The sequence below is a fragment of the Miniopterus natalensis genome, chromosome 17, assembly GCF_054644295.1.
Source record: "Miniopterus natalensis isolate mMinNat1 chromosome 17, mMinNat1.hap1, whole genome shotgun sequence".
NCBI lineage: Eukaryota > Metazoa > Chordata > Mammalia > Chiroptera > Miniopteridae > Miniopterus > Miniopterus natalensis.
This window is the reverse complement of record NC_142097.1, coordinates 27,637,618-27,653,602: the sequence shown is the minus strand read 5'-3', so window position 1 is coordinate 27,653,602 and position 15,985 is coordinate 27,637,618. Positions and strand designations below refer to the sequence as shown.

Below are 15,985 nucleotides of genomic sequence, written 5' to 3'. Positions count from 1 at the left end.
AAGCAGTCTGGGTGTCCCAAGCATGTCATATACTGGTCACAGGGGCTGCAGTCTATAGTTTGTCTTTTGTTTGTCTGTGTGGATCTCCCTCCCCCAGGAAAGCAGCCAGGCCAAATTCTCATTGGATCTCTTTACTGTGGATGTCACTGTCACCATCACAGCCACTGGGAGAAGCACACAACTTTAACCTCCCGTGTGCTAGGGGGGAGGATGGGGATATTCAGGGCTATAAAACTAGCTATGTACACACAGCATTCTAGGGAGAAAGCCACCCCAAGCACACATGTCCGTGTACAGTGGGAGCTGGGAGCTGAAGCTCAGGCGACGGTGTGGGTGTGAAGTGGGCAGGTGGGTGTGTGCATGTGAGGACATGCGGGGAAGGGCTTGGGAGGTGGCAGAAACACTGCTGGGCCGCCTGCAGGGCTTCGAGCAGCCTGGCTGGGCGAGTACCTCAGGGTCCTCCCAGATTCCTCCACTCTAGAGGTAAACTTTAGGGGTGAGGTCCTGGTAACTCCCTTCCTCCTAACGTTGACCTGAAGCTCAGAGTGGAGGGAGAGGCTGCCAGACCAGGTACCCACCCAGGGGTCCACCCCTTTCCTTACCTACCACCTTGATCTGGGGGCACCAAGTCCTTTCCTAATGCTGACTCGGGACTAGGGCTGGGGTGCCTTGGCAGACTAAGGGTATAAGGCAAGCAGGGGCATCTGTTTGGAAGGCCAGGCTGTGGAGGGCAGTGAGGGGGACCCAGGACTCCTGGCAGAAAAATGGCAGCTCTGGTCTCAGAGAAGAGGACTGCCATGGGAACGTATTTCTGGGATACCCCAGCAGGGTGGAGACATCCCCCAATCCTCAGGGATCACCCACAGAGATTGAACACTGGGGAGACCACCTCCACAGAATCTCTATAAAGACAGAGATTTGCACTTAGGGGCCACCACCAACTGGTCACCGCAGGGATTTCCATAGAGACGGAAGCTGGTCATCAGGGAGAGTCTCCCCACCTGGAGGGCAGGGGATGAGGAGGGTAACCGTGGGGGCCAGTCCCAAAGACAGCAAGCAGTCCATCCTCTCAGGTACAGAACAGTGGGGTAGCCCCTAACTGACACGGTATGTGGACGTGTTCTTGGGCTCCGTGCTGGGCACACACCAGTCGCCGGCCTCCTGGATAGTCTGGTAGTGGCGCCAGGCTGACTTGTTGTAGACTGGCAGGCGCTCCACTGAGTCCGTGGACAGGGCCTGCGGAGCATCAGGTTCAGCCTCTCCACTCCAACTGCCCTGTGCCTTGCCCACTCCTCAGCAGACCACCCTGGTCCCAAGGTGGGCCGTGGTGGCCACTGACTGGGGCCCATATGTCAGCCCAGACAAGTGCCAGACACTGGCTGAGACAACTAACCTTGGCCCAGGAAGACCTTCAAAAGGGTCTGTCTGTCTGTGTCTTGTTCCTGCCCATTCAAGGAGACTGCTCACTCAAAGGGTCAGGGAGGGGGAGAGAGGAGGCTGGGCTGTGTGATCTTGAAGGTCACCAGCTCTGGGCCTCCATCTCCTCCTGAGCTGAATGACAAACTCTCTATGGTCCCCCCTTTCCTTCTAGATCTAACAAGTCAAGCATCCCCAGAACAGTGGTCTCAGTCATGGACGATGGACTCCCTGAAATTGTCTGCCAAGTTGGGAGCGTCTGGAGGTTGGGAAACTGTAGCTCTACTCTGATTCTCAGCCTGGAATTGGGAAAGGACTGGAGGGATTGGAAAAGAAATCTAACAGCAGGCTGATCCTGCCTGACCCCACCCTTGGCAGGACTCTGCAGGCGGAGACCCTCACCTTGAGATAGATGACAGCGTCGGTCCCAAAGCCCTCCATGGAGAAGAGCTGCAGGTCCCCCTGGAAGTACTTGGCATAGAGGCGGGAAATGGGGAGTCCGTACCCGAAGCCAGCCTGCCAGGGGACAGGAAGGGAGTGTGATGAGGAGGCTGGCGCGACAGGACAGATTGCTAAATAAGGATTGCTGAGCTGGGGTCAAGCAAGGGATTCCCAGAACTTAGATGGGAGGGGACACAAAAAAGGGAAGCTCTGAGGCAAGACAGGAGCTGTGGGATGATGGGGTCAGTCTGGGGGAGGGAAGAAAGCTGAGGAGGCACAGTGGGTGTGGGGGGAGTTGGCACGGCAAGGAGAGAAGCTAGGCCCTGGTAGCAAGGGAGTCTGGGCAGGTCACAGGGCTCCTCTGAGTCTCAGTTTCCAAACCCAGCTCTGCCTACTCCACTGGGAATAGACAGGAAGGTGTTAATGAGTTGAACCAAGAGGTAGTAACTTTGTGGGGAGATGCAAGGGAGAGGGAGAACTGAGGAAAGGCAACAGCAGCCAGCCACCGATAGGAAGGGAGGAGCAGGGAGGCCCAGCCTTGGGAGAGGTGACTGACATCACACATAGCCATGTGAGACTGCAGAGACCATGGGAGATAAGAAAGCAAGAGACAGGGAGGAGTGACAATTTGGGAAGAGGAGATGAAGAGACAGACAGGATCCTTTGGGAGGCAGGAGGGGAGCTGGAATGAAGCCATCTCACCAGTGGGGTTCCCCCGGTGCCAGGCTGGGGGGTGGGTGCTGTGGAGTACATGTAGCTGAAGAGTTGTTCAATCTTCCTCAAGGGGACACCCCCACCTCGGTCACTCATCTAGGGGAGATGAGACGTCAGGGGCTCTCCAGACCTGTTTTCTATAACCCCCTACCCCTTGATACCCTTGATCTCCCCCAGGGTCTTCCTAAGCCTATCTCCTGGCAGAAGAGAATTGCCCCCCCTACTGCTCTCTGGCCCCCAAAGTCGAGGGTCACATACTTTGATGGACAGATCTTCCTCGCCCAAGGCCACCATGATCTTGATAGGTGGGAGAACAAGGCTAGATTCATGGCTTTCCACCGTCGCTCTCATGGCATTCTGTGGAGGGAGAGAGGGAAGAGATGAGTGAGATGAGTGAGAGAAGCCCAGCCCTAACCGCCCCCCAATCCCACAAAGTGCCATCCCCCAGCCTCCTCACCTTGAAGAGTTCAAAGAGCATGTGGTAGAGGTGGGAGGGGACATAGACCATGTGAATTGGCTGTTTGGAGTTGGATGCTGCCGGGGAAGTTGAGATCAATGATCAGAAATTGTCAAGAGCTCACCAATCAGCATTCATTCACCCAGCATCTAGTACCCAGCACTCGACCACCATCCATTATCTATCCATCTGCGCCTCCATTCACCCAGCTTTCATTCATCCATCTATCCATTCATTAAGTGTCCATTCAAATACCTATCCATATGGTATCCTTCCATTATGCAGTGTCCATCCGTCCATCCGTCCATCCGTCCATCCGTCCATCCGTCCATCCGTCCATCCATCCATCCATCCATCCATCCATCCATCCATCCATCCATCCATCCATCCATCCATCCATCCGTTTCCATTCAACATCCATTAATTCCTCTATCTAACCATCCAGTGTCCATTCAACCATCCAATGGTCCTTCAAACATCTATCCTTACCATCCATTCATAAAGTATATATCCATCCTCCCATTCATTCACTGCTTATCTATTCATCTATTCTTCATTTATGCATCAAATAGTATCTATCTATCCTATATCCAGCCTACTAGCATTCACCTGGACATCAGAATCCCCTGGAGAGCTTTTTCACCCTGGGGGGAGAGGATGGGGGTGCTGCCCAGGTGATTCTGACACCAGTCTCCTGCTTCCCAAGAATCACTCTAGCCTGGAGTTTCTTGGTGTTAGGGACTAAGTATTTTTTTTCCTGGTGTCTGGCACAGAGATTTATAGGTAGCAGTAGCTCAATAAATGTTCAGTGGATCAATGAATGAAGGAATCTCAAGCCCTGTGCTGGGCAGTGAGGACAGGGCTCAATCCCCAGCAGGGGGAGTGCAGGAGGCAGCCGATCAATGACTCTCATCACTGAGGTTTCTATCTCCCCCTCTCCCTTCCTCTCTCTGAAATCAATCAATAAATAAAAAATTAGGAAATTGTGAATCAAAGTAAGATTCCTCACTTTATGTTAAAAAAAAAAAAGTAAATAAGTAAATAAAAATTAAAAGAAAATAAAAATAAAATCCCAGCTCCTGTCCGCGGCCCACAGGCCCTGCATGCCCCAGGCTCTCTCTTCAAACCATCATCCCTGAGATCTCCCAGCCCCACTCTACTGGTCCCCGACTACCCCATCCCAAGTAGGACGCCTGTCACTGTCCTCCAGATCCATTCTTCCTTTCTTCTTTCACTGATAGATGCCCCTTCCCCCAAAGTGTTAACTGGCACATTGCTGCCCAGCCAGAAATGAAATGCTCCGTCTCCCTTGCAGCTGGTAGCGGGGTAACCTAGGGAAGTGATGTGTCCAACTGCTGGGCCCTGCCTTCCACATTCTCTACCCTTTCTCCTGGCTGCAGAGAGGGAACCCTCTTTCGGAATCAAGCCACTGTTATTTGGATTCTGGGAAGGCAGCCAAGCTAACTAACAGCCAATCTAATCCGCCGCTCTTCCCCCTCACTGCCACGTGAGCCCGCTGTATTTCCTTCCCTTCCCTTCTCACGGTACGAAAGTGTCTTATTATTTGTTCATTGGAAAAGGCCTCATTCCTCAACCTCTCAGCACCAAGAATGAAAGGGACCTTGCCTGTTATGTTTACTGCTGAATAAACACAGGTTTGCAGCTGTTCATATGGACAAAGACATGCAGGTTATGATTATTACAATAGCTTTGTTAACTCAAAAGAACATCACAATGCAACTGTAAACCTACTTTTGCCCACCCCTGCATTTACCAAATAAATAATAATAATAATAATAATAGCTCTACTACTCCCCTATTCATATTACAGTTCATTTCCTAACTCCCCAACTCACCTTGCTTTCCCATGTCCCCAGCCCTTGGACAGACAGACGCACAGCCTTGCTCACTCACCATTGATCTCCTGGATCTCCAGGTCAGGTGAGGCCATGTAATACTTGTCACACAGGAGCTTGGCCATGTCATACGCATCTGAGAGAAGAGAGAGGTCATGCAGGGAATGGGGTGGCTTACCCAGCAGGCAGTCCTCTTGGCACCAACACTGGGCACCCCCCCATGGGGACGTGGCCCCCACCCTTTGGGGAATGGGTCACCCTCTGGCCAGGGAAGCTTGGAGGGGTCACCTCTGTGGACCAGGCACAGTGGGGATGGCTCACCTTTCACCACGTCAGAGACGCAGCAGTTGGGGTCAATGCTGCCAATGTGTTTGGGGTGGGCTGGGTTGGTGCTGCCGTCAAAGATCAGGGCTGTGGGCAGGGAGGAGGGCGCTGCTGGTGGGGCCGCAGAGCCTGCCCCGCTCTCCCTCTTCCCCAGGGCTCTCCGCTCCCTACCTCTATGATGTCTATGACCCTAAAGCTGCCCCCTCCCCACCCTCCCGCCCTCTCTCCTCTAACCCCCCTCCAGTGAGAATTTTATGAATAACACGCTGAACACTTTCTAAAGAGGCGACATAGGCTTGCATTCCATGGACAGCTAAACTGATGACTGTCGTGTGGCCGTGGCCGCCCGCCCGGCTCACTGTGCTGGTTGATGAGCATGCGGATGGAGATGCGGCTGAGGTAGAAGCGGTCCAGGAAGTACTGGATGTTCTGGTTGGACACGGGGTCGTCGCCATAGGCGTCCTTGTACTCAAGCACGCCCTGTGCCATGGTGGGCACCACGTCGTTGTGGCGGTTCCGGATGGTGACCAGGGCCTCGGTGAACCTGCGGGCGTGGGCAGATGTTGGCCCCTGCCCAGGCCCAGCCCTGGGGACACCCTCAGACTCTCCTCTGCTTCTGACCTCCTCTCCACAGTGTCTTCACCCACTCCACCCTTCCCAACCCGGTGCTGATCACACAGCACCCACCTCATTCCTCCCAAAGCACCCCCTGGCTCTCCCACTGCCTGTCTGACAGCCTGGGGGCACCCCAGGGGCAGGGCCTGGATCCCCCATCGGACTCAGGGGACACTGAGGACAGGAGCTGTCTTCCCTGTCAGACTGGATATCCTGACAGCAGGAGTCATTTCTTCTGTCCTGCTGGCACTTCTGCCTCTGGGACTATGGCCACAGATGTCACTCACTTACACCTGTCCTCCTGCCCCCCACCAGGGCCCTCACTCACAGGCTCAGGGTACGATGGTCCTCTGGGTCCTTGTCCAGGAACTCCATGATGTCCAGGAGACTCTGGACATACCTGTGGGCAGGGGCACAGGGGAAGACATCGCCTCAGCTCTGGGCGGGCCCCTTCCCACCTGACTCAGCTGCCCTCACTCTGGTTTTGCCTCTCCCCTGGGCACAGAGCTGCACCAGCTGACAGCTGCATCACAAATCTCCTTCCTCCACGTACACGAGTCTCCCTGACAACACAGTGAGTTATGCAAGAAAACCTCTAATATGATGGTTCTCCTTAGAGCACCTTTGCTTTGGAATCCTAGAATAGGAGTCTTAGAAGGGCCTGCAGACCATCCCGTTGAAGGGGGTCTCAAGGATTAGGGGACTGAAGCCCAGACGGGGCAAGGGATGCTTGACAAAGGGCTGGCAGTAAGAGAAGGCTGGGGCAAGTCACTACCTCCCTGAGCCCCGTCATGGAAACAGATCTTACTATTTGTCCCACAGGTTGTTGCATTCCATGGGCACAGCTGGCCGAGTAGATAGCCCAGGGCTCCCCCAGAGTGGGGGCTCAGTAAGGAGGGTGACAGATCATACCCCCGACTCTGGGCTTGGTGGGTTTGGGCTGGGCACTAGGAGTTGTGCAATCTGCTTAAGGAACTGGATTAAATGGGAGCTGGGAAGAACTGAGGGTGGGGTGGTCAGGCCCAGCTCTGATAAGCCTGAAGCTCACTCCACTCCCCACAGCAGGAGTGGGCAGGCCCACGGTGCCCCTCCATCTGTAGGCCTGGTCAGGAGGCCATTTTCCCAGGACCTAGAAAAAGCTGGGTAACCAAAGGGAGCATTGGGAAGCCCTAACTCAGGGACAGCAGGAGGCTAGCTTCTGCAAGGGAGTCAGGCTTGCCTATGGCAGCAGGTGTAGGGTAAGTGCTCTAGCTGCTAGCACACCGCCCCCGCCCCATGGCTGCCTAATGAACCCTAGAGGGCAGAAAGGGGCCTGGTCGCATGGCCAATGAAGTATAGCAAAGGACACCAGGATGGACTGGCAACGGGCAGTGCCTGCCAGTGCAGGTACAGGAAGAGCTGCCAGCCTCAGGCTCAGTCTCCTAGACTGTGAAGCAGGGTTCAGACTCCTTGCCCACCTCCCTCACAGGGCCATTCCTGCAGGGAAGTAGTTCTGGGTGTACTCTTGGAAGGGAGAGCAGAGAATGAGAAAGATTTTCCCAGGGGATCCCAGTCCTGGCCTAAAGCCCGCCATGGGCCTGGCACACCCAAGGGTAAGGGCCAGATGTTGGTCCAAGGGGAGAGACGCTGGGGCTGGAACCACACTGGGCTACACACCCCTCTGAGGGCCAGAGAAAGAACTGGGCTTGGACATGGGAAGCCTGAAAGCAGTGGTCCAGTGACAGGTGTGTCACTTCAGGTTTACTCACCCTCAGCAGGCAGAGCAGGCAGAGGGAGCCCAACATAATGCCTAGGGAAGGGCTGGGCCTGCCAGCCTCAGCAGTAAACAAGGCCGCCAACTCTCCCTTGGTGAGATCTGGAGCTCCCCTCCCACACCCAAACCCTGCCTTTTGAGGCTTTCTAGTCAGTGCAGAGTCCTGGATTGGGGAGGAAGGAGTGCTGGAATTCCAGAGAGGAGGAGGGTGTTTGCGTGTGTGTAAAAATGTTGGAATGAGTGTGCGTTGGGGGAGGAGATGCACAGAGGCTTGTATGAAAGCAGTAGGGAGTGCTGATGAGTAGGGGAGTGTGTGTAAGTATGTGTGCCCATGGGTGTGTGCGAGTATGTGTGCACCGTGCACTAGTATCCACGGCTGCTGGAGACAAGGGTGTGGATAAGGCAATGGCCATGTGAGGAGGGGAGAAGTGACAGATGTGTCCTGCATCTGGAAGTCACTCTGTGGAAGGGTGGCAGGTGGGGACCCTGAGCCAGGCAGGCTTGGGTCCCATGGCTGACTGTGCCCGAAAGAGGGCACCGAGCCACTCAGTACCCCTCTGTAGAATGGGGTTCACTGCAGTGGCACTCAGAGATGATGATGCAGGTCTAGTCTCCACTCTGATTACATAAGGAGTGGCTGAGGGAGCCGATGGGAGGACTTGGCTAAAGCGCAGCTCCGTGCCTGGCAGAGCAGCCGCTGGACGCTGGGAGCCGATGTGCTGATGGTACCCATTCTTTTTATGGGCAGGGACCTGCTCCTGTGGGGTGGGGTGGGGTCCTCTACAGATGGGGTTTGGGATCCATACACCTTGCTGACAGGCAAGGGAGGCTCCTAAGAAGGTGCCAACCACATGATATGGCTCCCACCTCTCTCTCTGCAACCCCTGCAAAGGCTCCTATTAGTAACAGCAGTGACTCACTGTCACTGGGTCTACTCTGCGACTCTCCCTTAACCCTCCATTTTCTGGAAGCACATTACCACCAAATCTATACCCTCCCTCAGGCTGTCTTTCTCTCCCAAGAGGAGTCAAGGTTACCCCTTTCGTGTTCCAGACACTAGCCACCAAGCAAGGTTCTGTGATGCGAACCCTACTTCCCCCGACTTGGGACGTGGAATCTCACTGCCCCAGAACGCAGCACTCTGCCTTTCCCTAGAACGTGCTGCCAGATCACACAGCCTGGGTTGGAATCCCAGCTCTCCATTGACTATTTGAGTGACCTCAGACAAGGTTCCTAATCTGAGCCTCGGTTACTCATCTATAAAATGGGAACAATAACAAGGCCTGCTTCATTAGGCTGTTGTGAAGGTTAAATAGTTAATAAGTGTACACACTTCGAACAGTTTCTGATGCACTGCAGGCCTCCCAGGTGTGTTTGCTTTTGTCATGGCCAACATTATTACTACATTGTCTAAGAGAACTTCTGCCATAGTCATGTCATCTTTGGCCTGGAGATGCAGCCCAGAAGCTGGGGACATCACTTGTGTTTATAGAGTTCTCCATACTTTCACATCTAGCAGTGCCATTTGGCCCTTAGAAACAGCCTGGATTCCCATTTTACAGATGAGGAAACCAAGGCTCAGAGGCCACGTGGTTCACCACGGATTAAGCGTCCAGCAGGCAGCAAAGTCAAGCCTCAAAGTCAAGCATGCTGATGCCACATCCAGGGCTGTCCACTACCTTCCAGTCACTTCCAAAACAGGGTCCCCTACACCAAGTTTGTCCAGTTGAAATAATTTACCAGGTTCATTTAGAACCAGGAATTCTCCACTTGCTTGCAGTGGTTCCTGCCTAGTGCCTCTCCCAGCCAAGTAGAAACTCCATCAGCTGTTATTAGCCCATACTGACTATGCACCACCACCACCACTACTACTAACATTTGCACAGGACTTTCCCATTCTCCAAAGGGGAGGTTTTATGTCTTATTCATCACACTCTGAGGCTAGTGGCTCTCTTGCCAGACTCCCTGGTAGGCCATCCCCCTCCTTGCATGCAAACTCTGCCTACCTCCACAGCCTCCATCACCCAAGCTGGCAGGGAGTTCTCCTGGAAAGGGAGGTCTGCACTCTCTCAAGGCAGCCACCTCATCCCTGTCCTGACAGGACAGTCCTTCCTTCCCTCAGACCTCAGTCTCTCTTGCTGCAGCTGATACCCATTCTGGAAACAATCTCAGCAGGCTGTCTCTCCAGTGCTTTGGACACTCCGGCAGTCCCTTTGCCTGCTCTCCTCTAAACAGAGATCCACTGAGACCTGTTCTCTCTTGTCTAACTTCACTCCCTCCTGCTGCTGGTTGACATTATTGAAAAAAGAATAAGTCAGGCCAAGCTCCCACATGTGTAACTGATTTTCAGGAAGGGACTCTGTGGGGGCCTGGGGAGGTCGTGGGCAGTTCAGCAGCTCCCTGCCCCATCCTCCCTGTAATTTCCTGGCTCTCCCAGGAACACAGTGTCCAGGGAGGGGCCTGAGAAGCCATGTCCTGGAGTCAGGGACCAGATGGAGAGGTAGCCAAGTCAATCAGCCAGACAGAGCTGGAGAAGGGGTAGAGAGAACAAATGGTACCTTCTGTCTCCTCCCCATGACTTCCACACTGCCCCATGGTGGGAAATGTGGGTTAGCTCTAAGGTCTTGGCCCTGTGAGGGACTGGGCTCAGCAAGGGGTAACTTGCTTGAGCTACATGAAAATCACCTCTGTCCCCCATTCCACCTTCACAGCTTTCATTAAGAGCACTATATCCACAAAGTAAGTTCTCAGATACCCTAGCTGAGCACTTTCCTGCCTCTACACCTTTGCCCAAGCAGTTTCTTTGGCCTGGAATGCCCTTCCCTTCTTTCTAGATCTGGGCTCACCAAAGCACCCTGCAAGGCCCAGTGACACATTGCCTCCTCTGTGCATTTCATATCCATTTAGACTTCCCCACAACTTTCTGATTCGACTAACATTCACTGACTATGTTCCTGGCTTTGTGCACAAACATTTTCCTTCCAGCATCTCATTTAGTTAGAATAAGCCATGCATTTGCAGATCCGTGCATAGAAAAAATGCTGGAAGGGCGCCAACAAAACCTTATGGAGCCTTAACAGTGTTTGGTTATGGGGTGGAGGGCAGTGGTTGGCATTCTCCTCTATCTACTTTTCTGTGTTTTCCAACTGTCAAAGTGAACATTACACTTCCTCAATGAGGGGGAAGAACCCCAACCAGTGTTACTTTTAAATAATATTCTTAATTTAACTAAAACTAACTCCTCAGCAGCTCACTATTCCTACCACTGTCTACATAGCACTTAATTCGCCCTCTTTTATTCTTCCCCCAACCCCGAGATCACGGGCTCCTCTAGTTTGACCTTGGGCTCAAAGTTGGTGTGTTGCTCCTGAATCCACAAGGAAACCACAGCCAGACCACACCCACCACAGCCAGAACTAGCAAAAGATTTCCGCACATGTGCCACTGAAGACCAACCATGATTAGCCACTTATATGCCCAGTTACAGAGTAGGCTTGTTTATTCTTCATGTGACTGGCATGGGCTATTGCCATCCAATTACTTAACCCTGGACAGAGTTCCTCAGTGAGCTTTACTGAGAATTCTCCTCTGGTGCTGCCGCTTTGTGCAGGAAACTTTTGATCTTTGCCCTCAAAAGCTCTTTGGGTGTAGGTCCTGTATCTATTTGAATGTTTTCCAACATCCAAAACAGTCTGACTTGTAGCTAGGATTATATGATTTGAAGATTTGCTTCTTCCTGTTTCTGTTTCCCACGATGTTGCCTCAAATAAATATTATCCTGCAGAAGCTGGGTTTTCAGGACCAGGGCTGGAGACGAATGCTGACATTAGCCTGAGTTGGGGTTTTGGCTATGAAAAGGATTTCCTAGGTGGACCTGGGCTTTCCAGAGAAAGGAGCGTGGAAAGTATAGGGCTGTCCCACAAACACGAGGCTAAGAGCCTGATCTTAGTCCCTGCAATAGCCTAGAATTTTGCTTGACTTTGAGTAACTCCCCAGGCTCCTGGAGCCCTGTGCCTCCCCTCTGTCCCTGCCTCCAACAAGGCTGCTGGGAGCATGGAGACTCCATCTCTAAGCCCAGGGCATCTGACGATGGAGTGGAAGGTGTGGGGACCTGGCCAGGGGTCTCACCAGCTCTGTACCAGCTGCACCGAGGGTGTGCTCAGCACCCGGTCAGGAAGCAGGTTGATCTCTTTCATGATGTTGGCCAGGCGCACAGGCAGCTCCTGCCTGAGGAAGGTGAACGAGGTTTTCTCACAGGCATTACTGGACCCTGGAGGGGGAGAGAAAAAGAGGTGAGCACACATAGCTGCAAACCATCAAAGCCAGAGGACATCTCAGGGGGCAGGCTGATTAAATCCTTCATTTCCTGAGGGTTCAGAGGAGAAGTGATCCGCGGCACAGAGCAGGCAGCTCTCCCAAAGCCCTGCAGTGTTCTGACCTCCCCACCACCCTGTCTAACCCTTTGGGGAATTGCATCCTCTCCTCACCCCCAACTGAACCTTGCTTCCCTTCAACAACAGGGGGCAGGTCCATTCCCAGGCGCACCGGGAGCTGCCTCTGGCCTAAGTTACCTCACTTCTTCTCTTTCTTTCCCTTCTCCCAGGCATTCACTTTGGGAGAGCTGATCCAGGTGGGCAGAGCAGCCTGGGAAATCCATCCCTTCCCAGGGCTGGGCCCTGGCTGACACAAGCTATCCCTGGACCACCGCAGCTGCAGGCTCCCAGCATCGTCTCTGGCCCAACCCATCTGCACCCAGGCTGTTCCTAATGACCACTGTAGAGCTGCCCCTGCATTAATACCCACCACCTGTGAGGCAGATAGGGCCAAAGGATGGTAACCCAGATACCTTGGTCCTTGGCTCAGCTTCAAGATGAGAAGAGGGTGAACGATAGAATGAGGCTAGAGTCAGAGGACCTAGGTTCTAGTACAGGTTCTGCTTCCGACTCTGTCACCCAGGGCACGCCACTATCCTTCTAAAGGTCTCAGTTTCCCCACTGTACTACAAGTGGGCCAAACTCTACTGTGAGCCCCTCCCAGCTGTGACACTGCGTAATTGGGGTTCATCCAGTCTGGACTAACTAGCTGCTCGGGGCTGGAGTGGGCACAGGAGGCTTTCCTACATGGGGGCAGCTCAAACAGGGCAGAGGGCAGGCGGCCAAGTCCAAGGAAACAGGTGCTCTGTGTCCTGGCTGCCCACTCCCTGCCCCCTCCCAACAATGACGCAGCTGTAACCTGAGCCAGGCACTGTCTCTTCAACTCTTGAAAGTCCTGGGCACCCTCTCCTAATCCCCAGGTGTCACCATGGAAATACCATATAGACAGACAGGGCCCACACAATGTCTGTTTCGGTCACCATGCTGGCACAGCGTTGCTCCTGCTCCAGAGCCACCCCCAGGACGCTGACGGTGGGTGATCCTAGCCTAGGAGCCCAGGGGCAGGCAAGGGTGGGTACAAGCCGCCTGATTCCATCTCGTGGTGCCCTGGGCCCCTGCCCAGCTGGAGACAGGCAGTCAGGCCTGAGGGGATTTGATCTTCAAGTGTCCTTGCCCACTGTGCCAGCTGGGGGGCCAGCTCCCTCAGTGGGTGGAGGTATCCTGATCAGGTCCTCTCTCCTGTGGGCATCTTTTGAAAGAGCCCCTTCCCCAACTGACCCCTTGGTGCCCAGCTGGTCTCCTTCCAGATGGCTGCACCTCCTCGTGCTGCCTTGTTACTCCCATCAGCATCCCCCCTATTTTCTCTCTGTCTCCCACTCTCAAACAGGACCCTTTACGCCTGGATACACCCTACTCCCTTCCTGCCCTCGTATCACCATTTCACTGCCCCTAATTCTCCAAGACCCCTAACAAAGCGCAGGAGGACCCCTTGGGCCCCTCCTACTCAATACCCCTCATGTCCCATTCACAGCCCAGTCCAGGGACTCTCCAGCCGGGGTACCCAGAACCCTCGCAGCCCCGGGGGTCCCTGCCTCCCCATTAACCCTTTCCTGCCCGCTGCCCTCCGAGCAACCCTTCCTTGCCAGTCTGGGCCTCTCTCCTCAGCGTCCATCCTTCTTGGCCGGGACCCCTGCATTCCCCCCACCCAGGCACCCGCGAGGCCCGGCGGCCAGCCGCCCCCCGCCCTCTCCGTACCGAAGTCCAGAAACTGCTTCATGGACAGCGGGGACGGGGAGAACTTGCTGAAGTGCTCGATGTACTTGGGCGCCCCAGCCAGGGACGCGTTCTTCAGCAGCGCGCGGATCCAGCGCATGGCGGCGGACCCGGGGCTCCGGCTCGGGCTCGGGCTCGGTGTCGGCGCCGGGAGCTCTCGCGCTCGGCTCGGCTCGGCCCAGCCCGGCCCGGCCTAGCGGTTCCACAGCCTCCGCCCCGCCCCTGCCCTGGCCGTCCTCCGAGACCCGCCAATCGGCTAGAGGCGGCTCCTCGACGCCGCCAATGGCCGCTCACAAACAACCCCGGGACAGCCAATAGCTTCCGGCTCCGGCACGTGGCTTCCCCCCAGGGCCCGCCCCCTTAACCCAGGTGGGCTCGGGCCGGCTTGTTGTTTTGTTCCAGCGGCGCGGAGAGCCCGCCCCTCTCGGCTCCCTCCGCCCGGTTCCCCTCCCGGCCCAAACTGGGTTAACGCCCCCTTTCCAGACGCCCATTATTATTCCTCTTTTCCACTTCTTCCTTTCCCCGCTCCCTCCCCGAATCTCCATCTCTTGCCTTCCCCGAAATGCCCTGGTAGCTGTCAGCCAATGCCTGTGCTCCCAGAGGGTCTTGTGTCACCTGCCGTGATCCCTACCAGCTCTCCCTCAGTGGGTTCCGAGTCCGGATGACAGTGACTGTGAATGTTTGCAAACTTGGGGATCAGGATGCAAGTCCAAGTAACCTCTCATATAGTCGCCCAGCCCACCTACTGCACAAGGATCCATCCACAAACGGAGGCGAAGGCAGCCCCTACCATCGGTGCTACGAGTTCCGTTTTCAAAACAATTTTTATTATTCTCTAGCTCATTTGACCTAAGAAAGCAACCTCCTCCGCCCTGGGTTTCCTTGGAGAACGGTCCTAGAAGGACAGCCCTCGTTTCTTCGGCAGCCCCGGCTCTCTGGTTAGGAACGTAGCGCGCCCTCTTGTGGTTGAACATGGTATGTCCTGCCCTCTGACTCGCCCTTTTGATGTTTCTGCTTTTTCATTGTTCAGTCCTGGGCTAAACTTCGTGCTGGGAACAGTAAACAGACAGAATTCAGACACGGTCTTTTCCCTTGATCATGTCATTTCTCAGTTTGGGAGCTAGCTGCGTAAATAAAGGATTAAATGAATAATTATAACAGAATGTGATTATAGTCAACACAGCTATGTGCAAGGCTTCACAAGGCAGGGACTCTTAGCTGATGAATCATAATGTATGTGCCAGGCACTGTTTGCATGCATTTTCTCATTTAATTCTCCAGACAGCTCTATTGTGCTATTAGTATCTCTTTTATAGATGAGGAAACTGAGGCTCATTCAACCGCAAATCTAAACTTCTTACTTCCCTTGCTCACAGCCTTTCAAAGACTGCATTCTTCTTCTCTTTTTTTACTCCCCACTTTTTACTGGAGCCTTTCAAGTTCTCACATGACCTGCTTTGGCTTAACTCTCTAGCCTCATTTCTCCACATTCCGCTGCTCTACTCCAAGCCATACTTCTCTACTGCCTTGGGTCAGCCTCCAATCTCCAAGCGTTGCAAATGCTGTCTCTTCTGCCTGGGTCATTCTCTCTCTCACCTTCACCTCTTATGCTTCAGGTCCCTGACCCTACCGGCCTGCGTTATGGGGTCCCCCCAAGGGTTCCTAACACCTCTTGATCTTAGCACCATTTTAGTTCTCATCACACTGAGCTGTAATCAGCTGCTGACTCATCTGTCTACCCCACTAAACTTTAAGCTCTATGAGGGCAGGGTTGTGTCTGTCCTATTTACTGCTCTGTCTCCAGCACCAGGCACAGCACCTAGGACATGGAAGGGCAAAGAGGGTGAACAAAAGATTTCAGGATCACCAGGGAGACATGCCACAGAGGTATCAGGAAGGACCACCAAACACCCAGCCAGCTAGCAATTAGGTCATTAATGATGTTGGTGAGTGCAGTCTTGAAGTTGCCCAGAAGAGTATATGGGATACTATATGTAAAAAGCCTAGCCCCGTGCCTGGCTCATAGTAAACAATCAATAAATGGCAGCTAATACTGTGATTGTTAAAATTAAAGTAACAAGAAAGAGGCAGTAATCTCTGAGGCTAGGCGTAGGAGAGGGAAAGAGATTTCCCATGATCCTCCCCTTAGAGCTGGACTTCCATAATGTGGGCTCTGTGCTTGGATTACAATTCCTTCTGCAGATTGCTTCAGGGTAATAACAGGAGTGGCATCATGTGGTGGATCAGTCAGGTAGGTTAGGTA

At 53.9% G+C, this 15,985-nt stretch overlaps 1 protein-coding gene across 1 annotated transcript; it reads right to left on the bottom strand.

The window, feature by feature from the left end:
• Positions 1–115: 115 nt before the first annotated feature.
• PDK2 (pyruvate dehydrogenase kinase 2) lies at positions 116–13,843 on the bottom strand. The gene is made up of 11 exons (XM_087826189.1): positions 13,705–13,843; positions 11,705–11,846; positions 6,152–6,223; positions 5,568–5,752; positions 5,206–5,295; positions 4,943–5,020; positions 3,029–3,105; positions 2,830–2,928; positions 2,560–2,667; positions 1,819–1,932; positions 116–1,236 (listed from the first exon to the last, which is right to left on the bottom strand). The coding sequence occupies exons 1-11, from the start codon at positions 13,820–13,822 to the stop codon at positions 1,096–1,098; spliced, it is 1,224 nt and encodes a 407-aa protein (XP_087682315.1). The 5' UTR covers positions 13,823–13,843; the 3' UTR covers positions 116–1,095.
• Between the last annotated feature and the right edge of the window lie 2,142 nt (positions 13,844–15,985).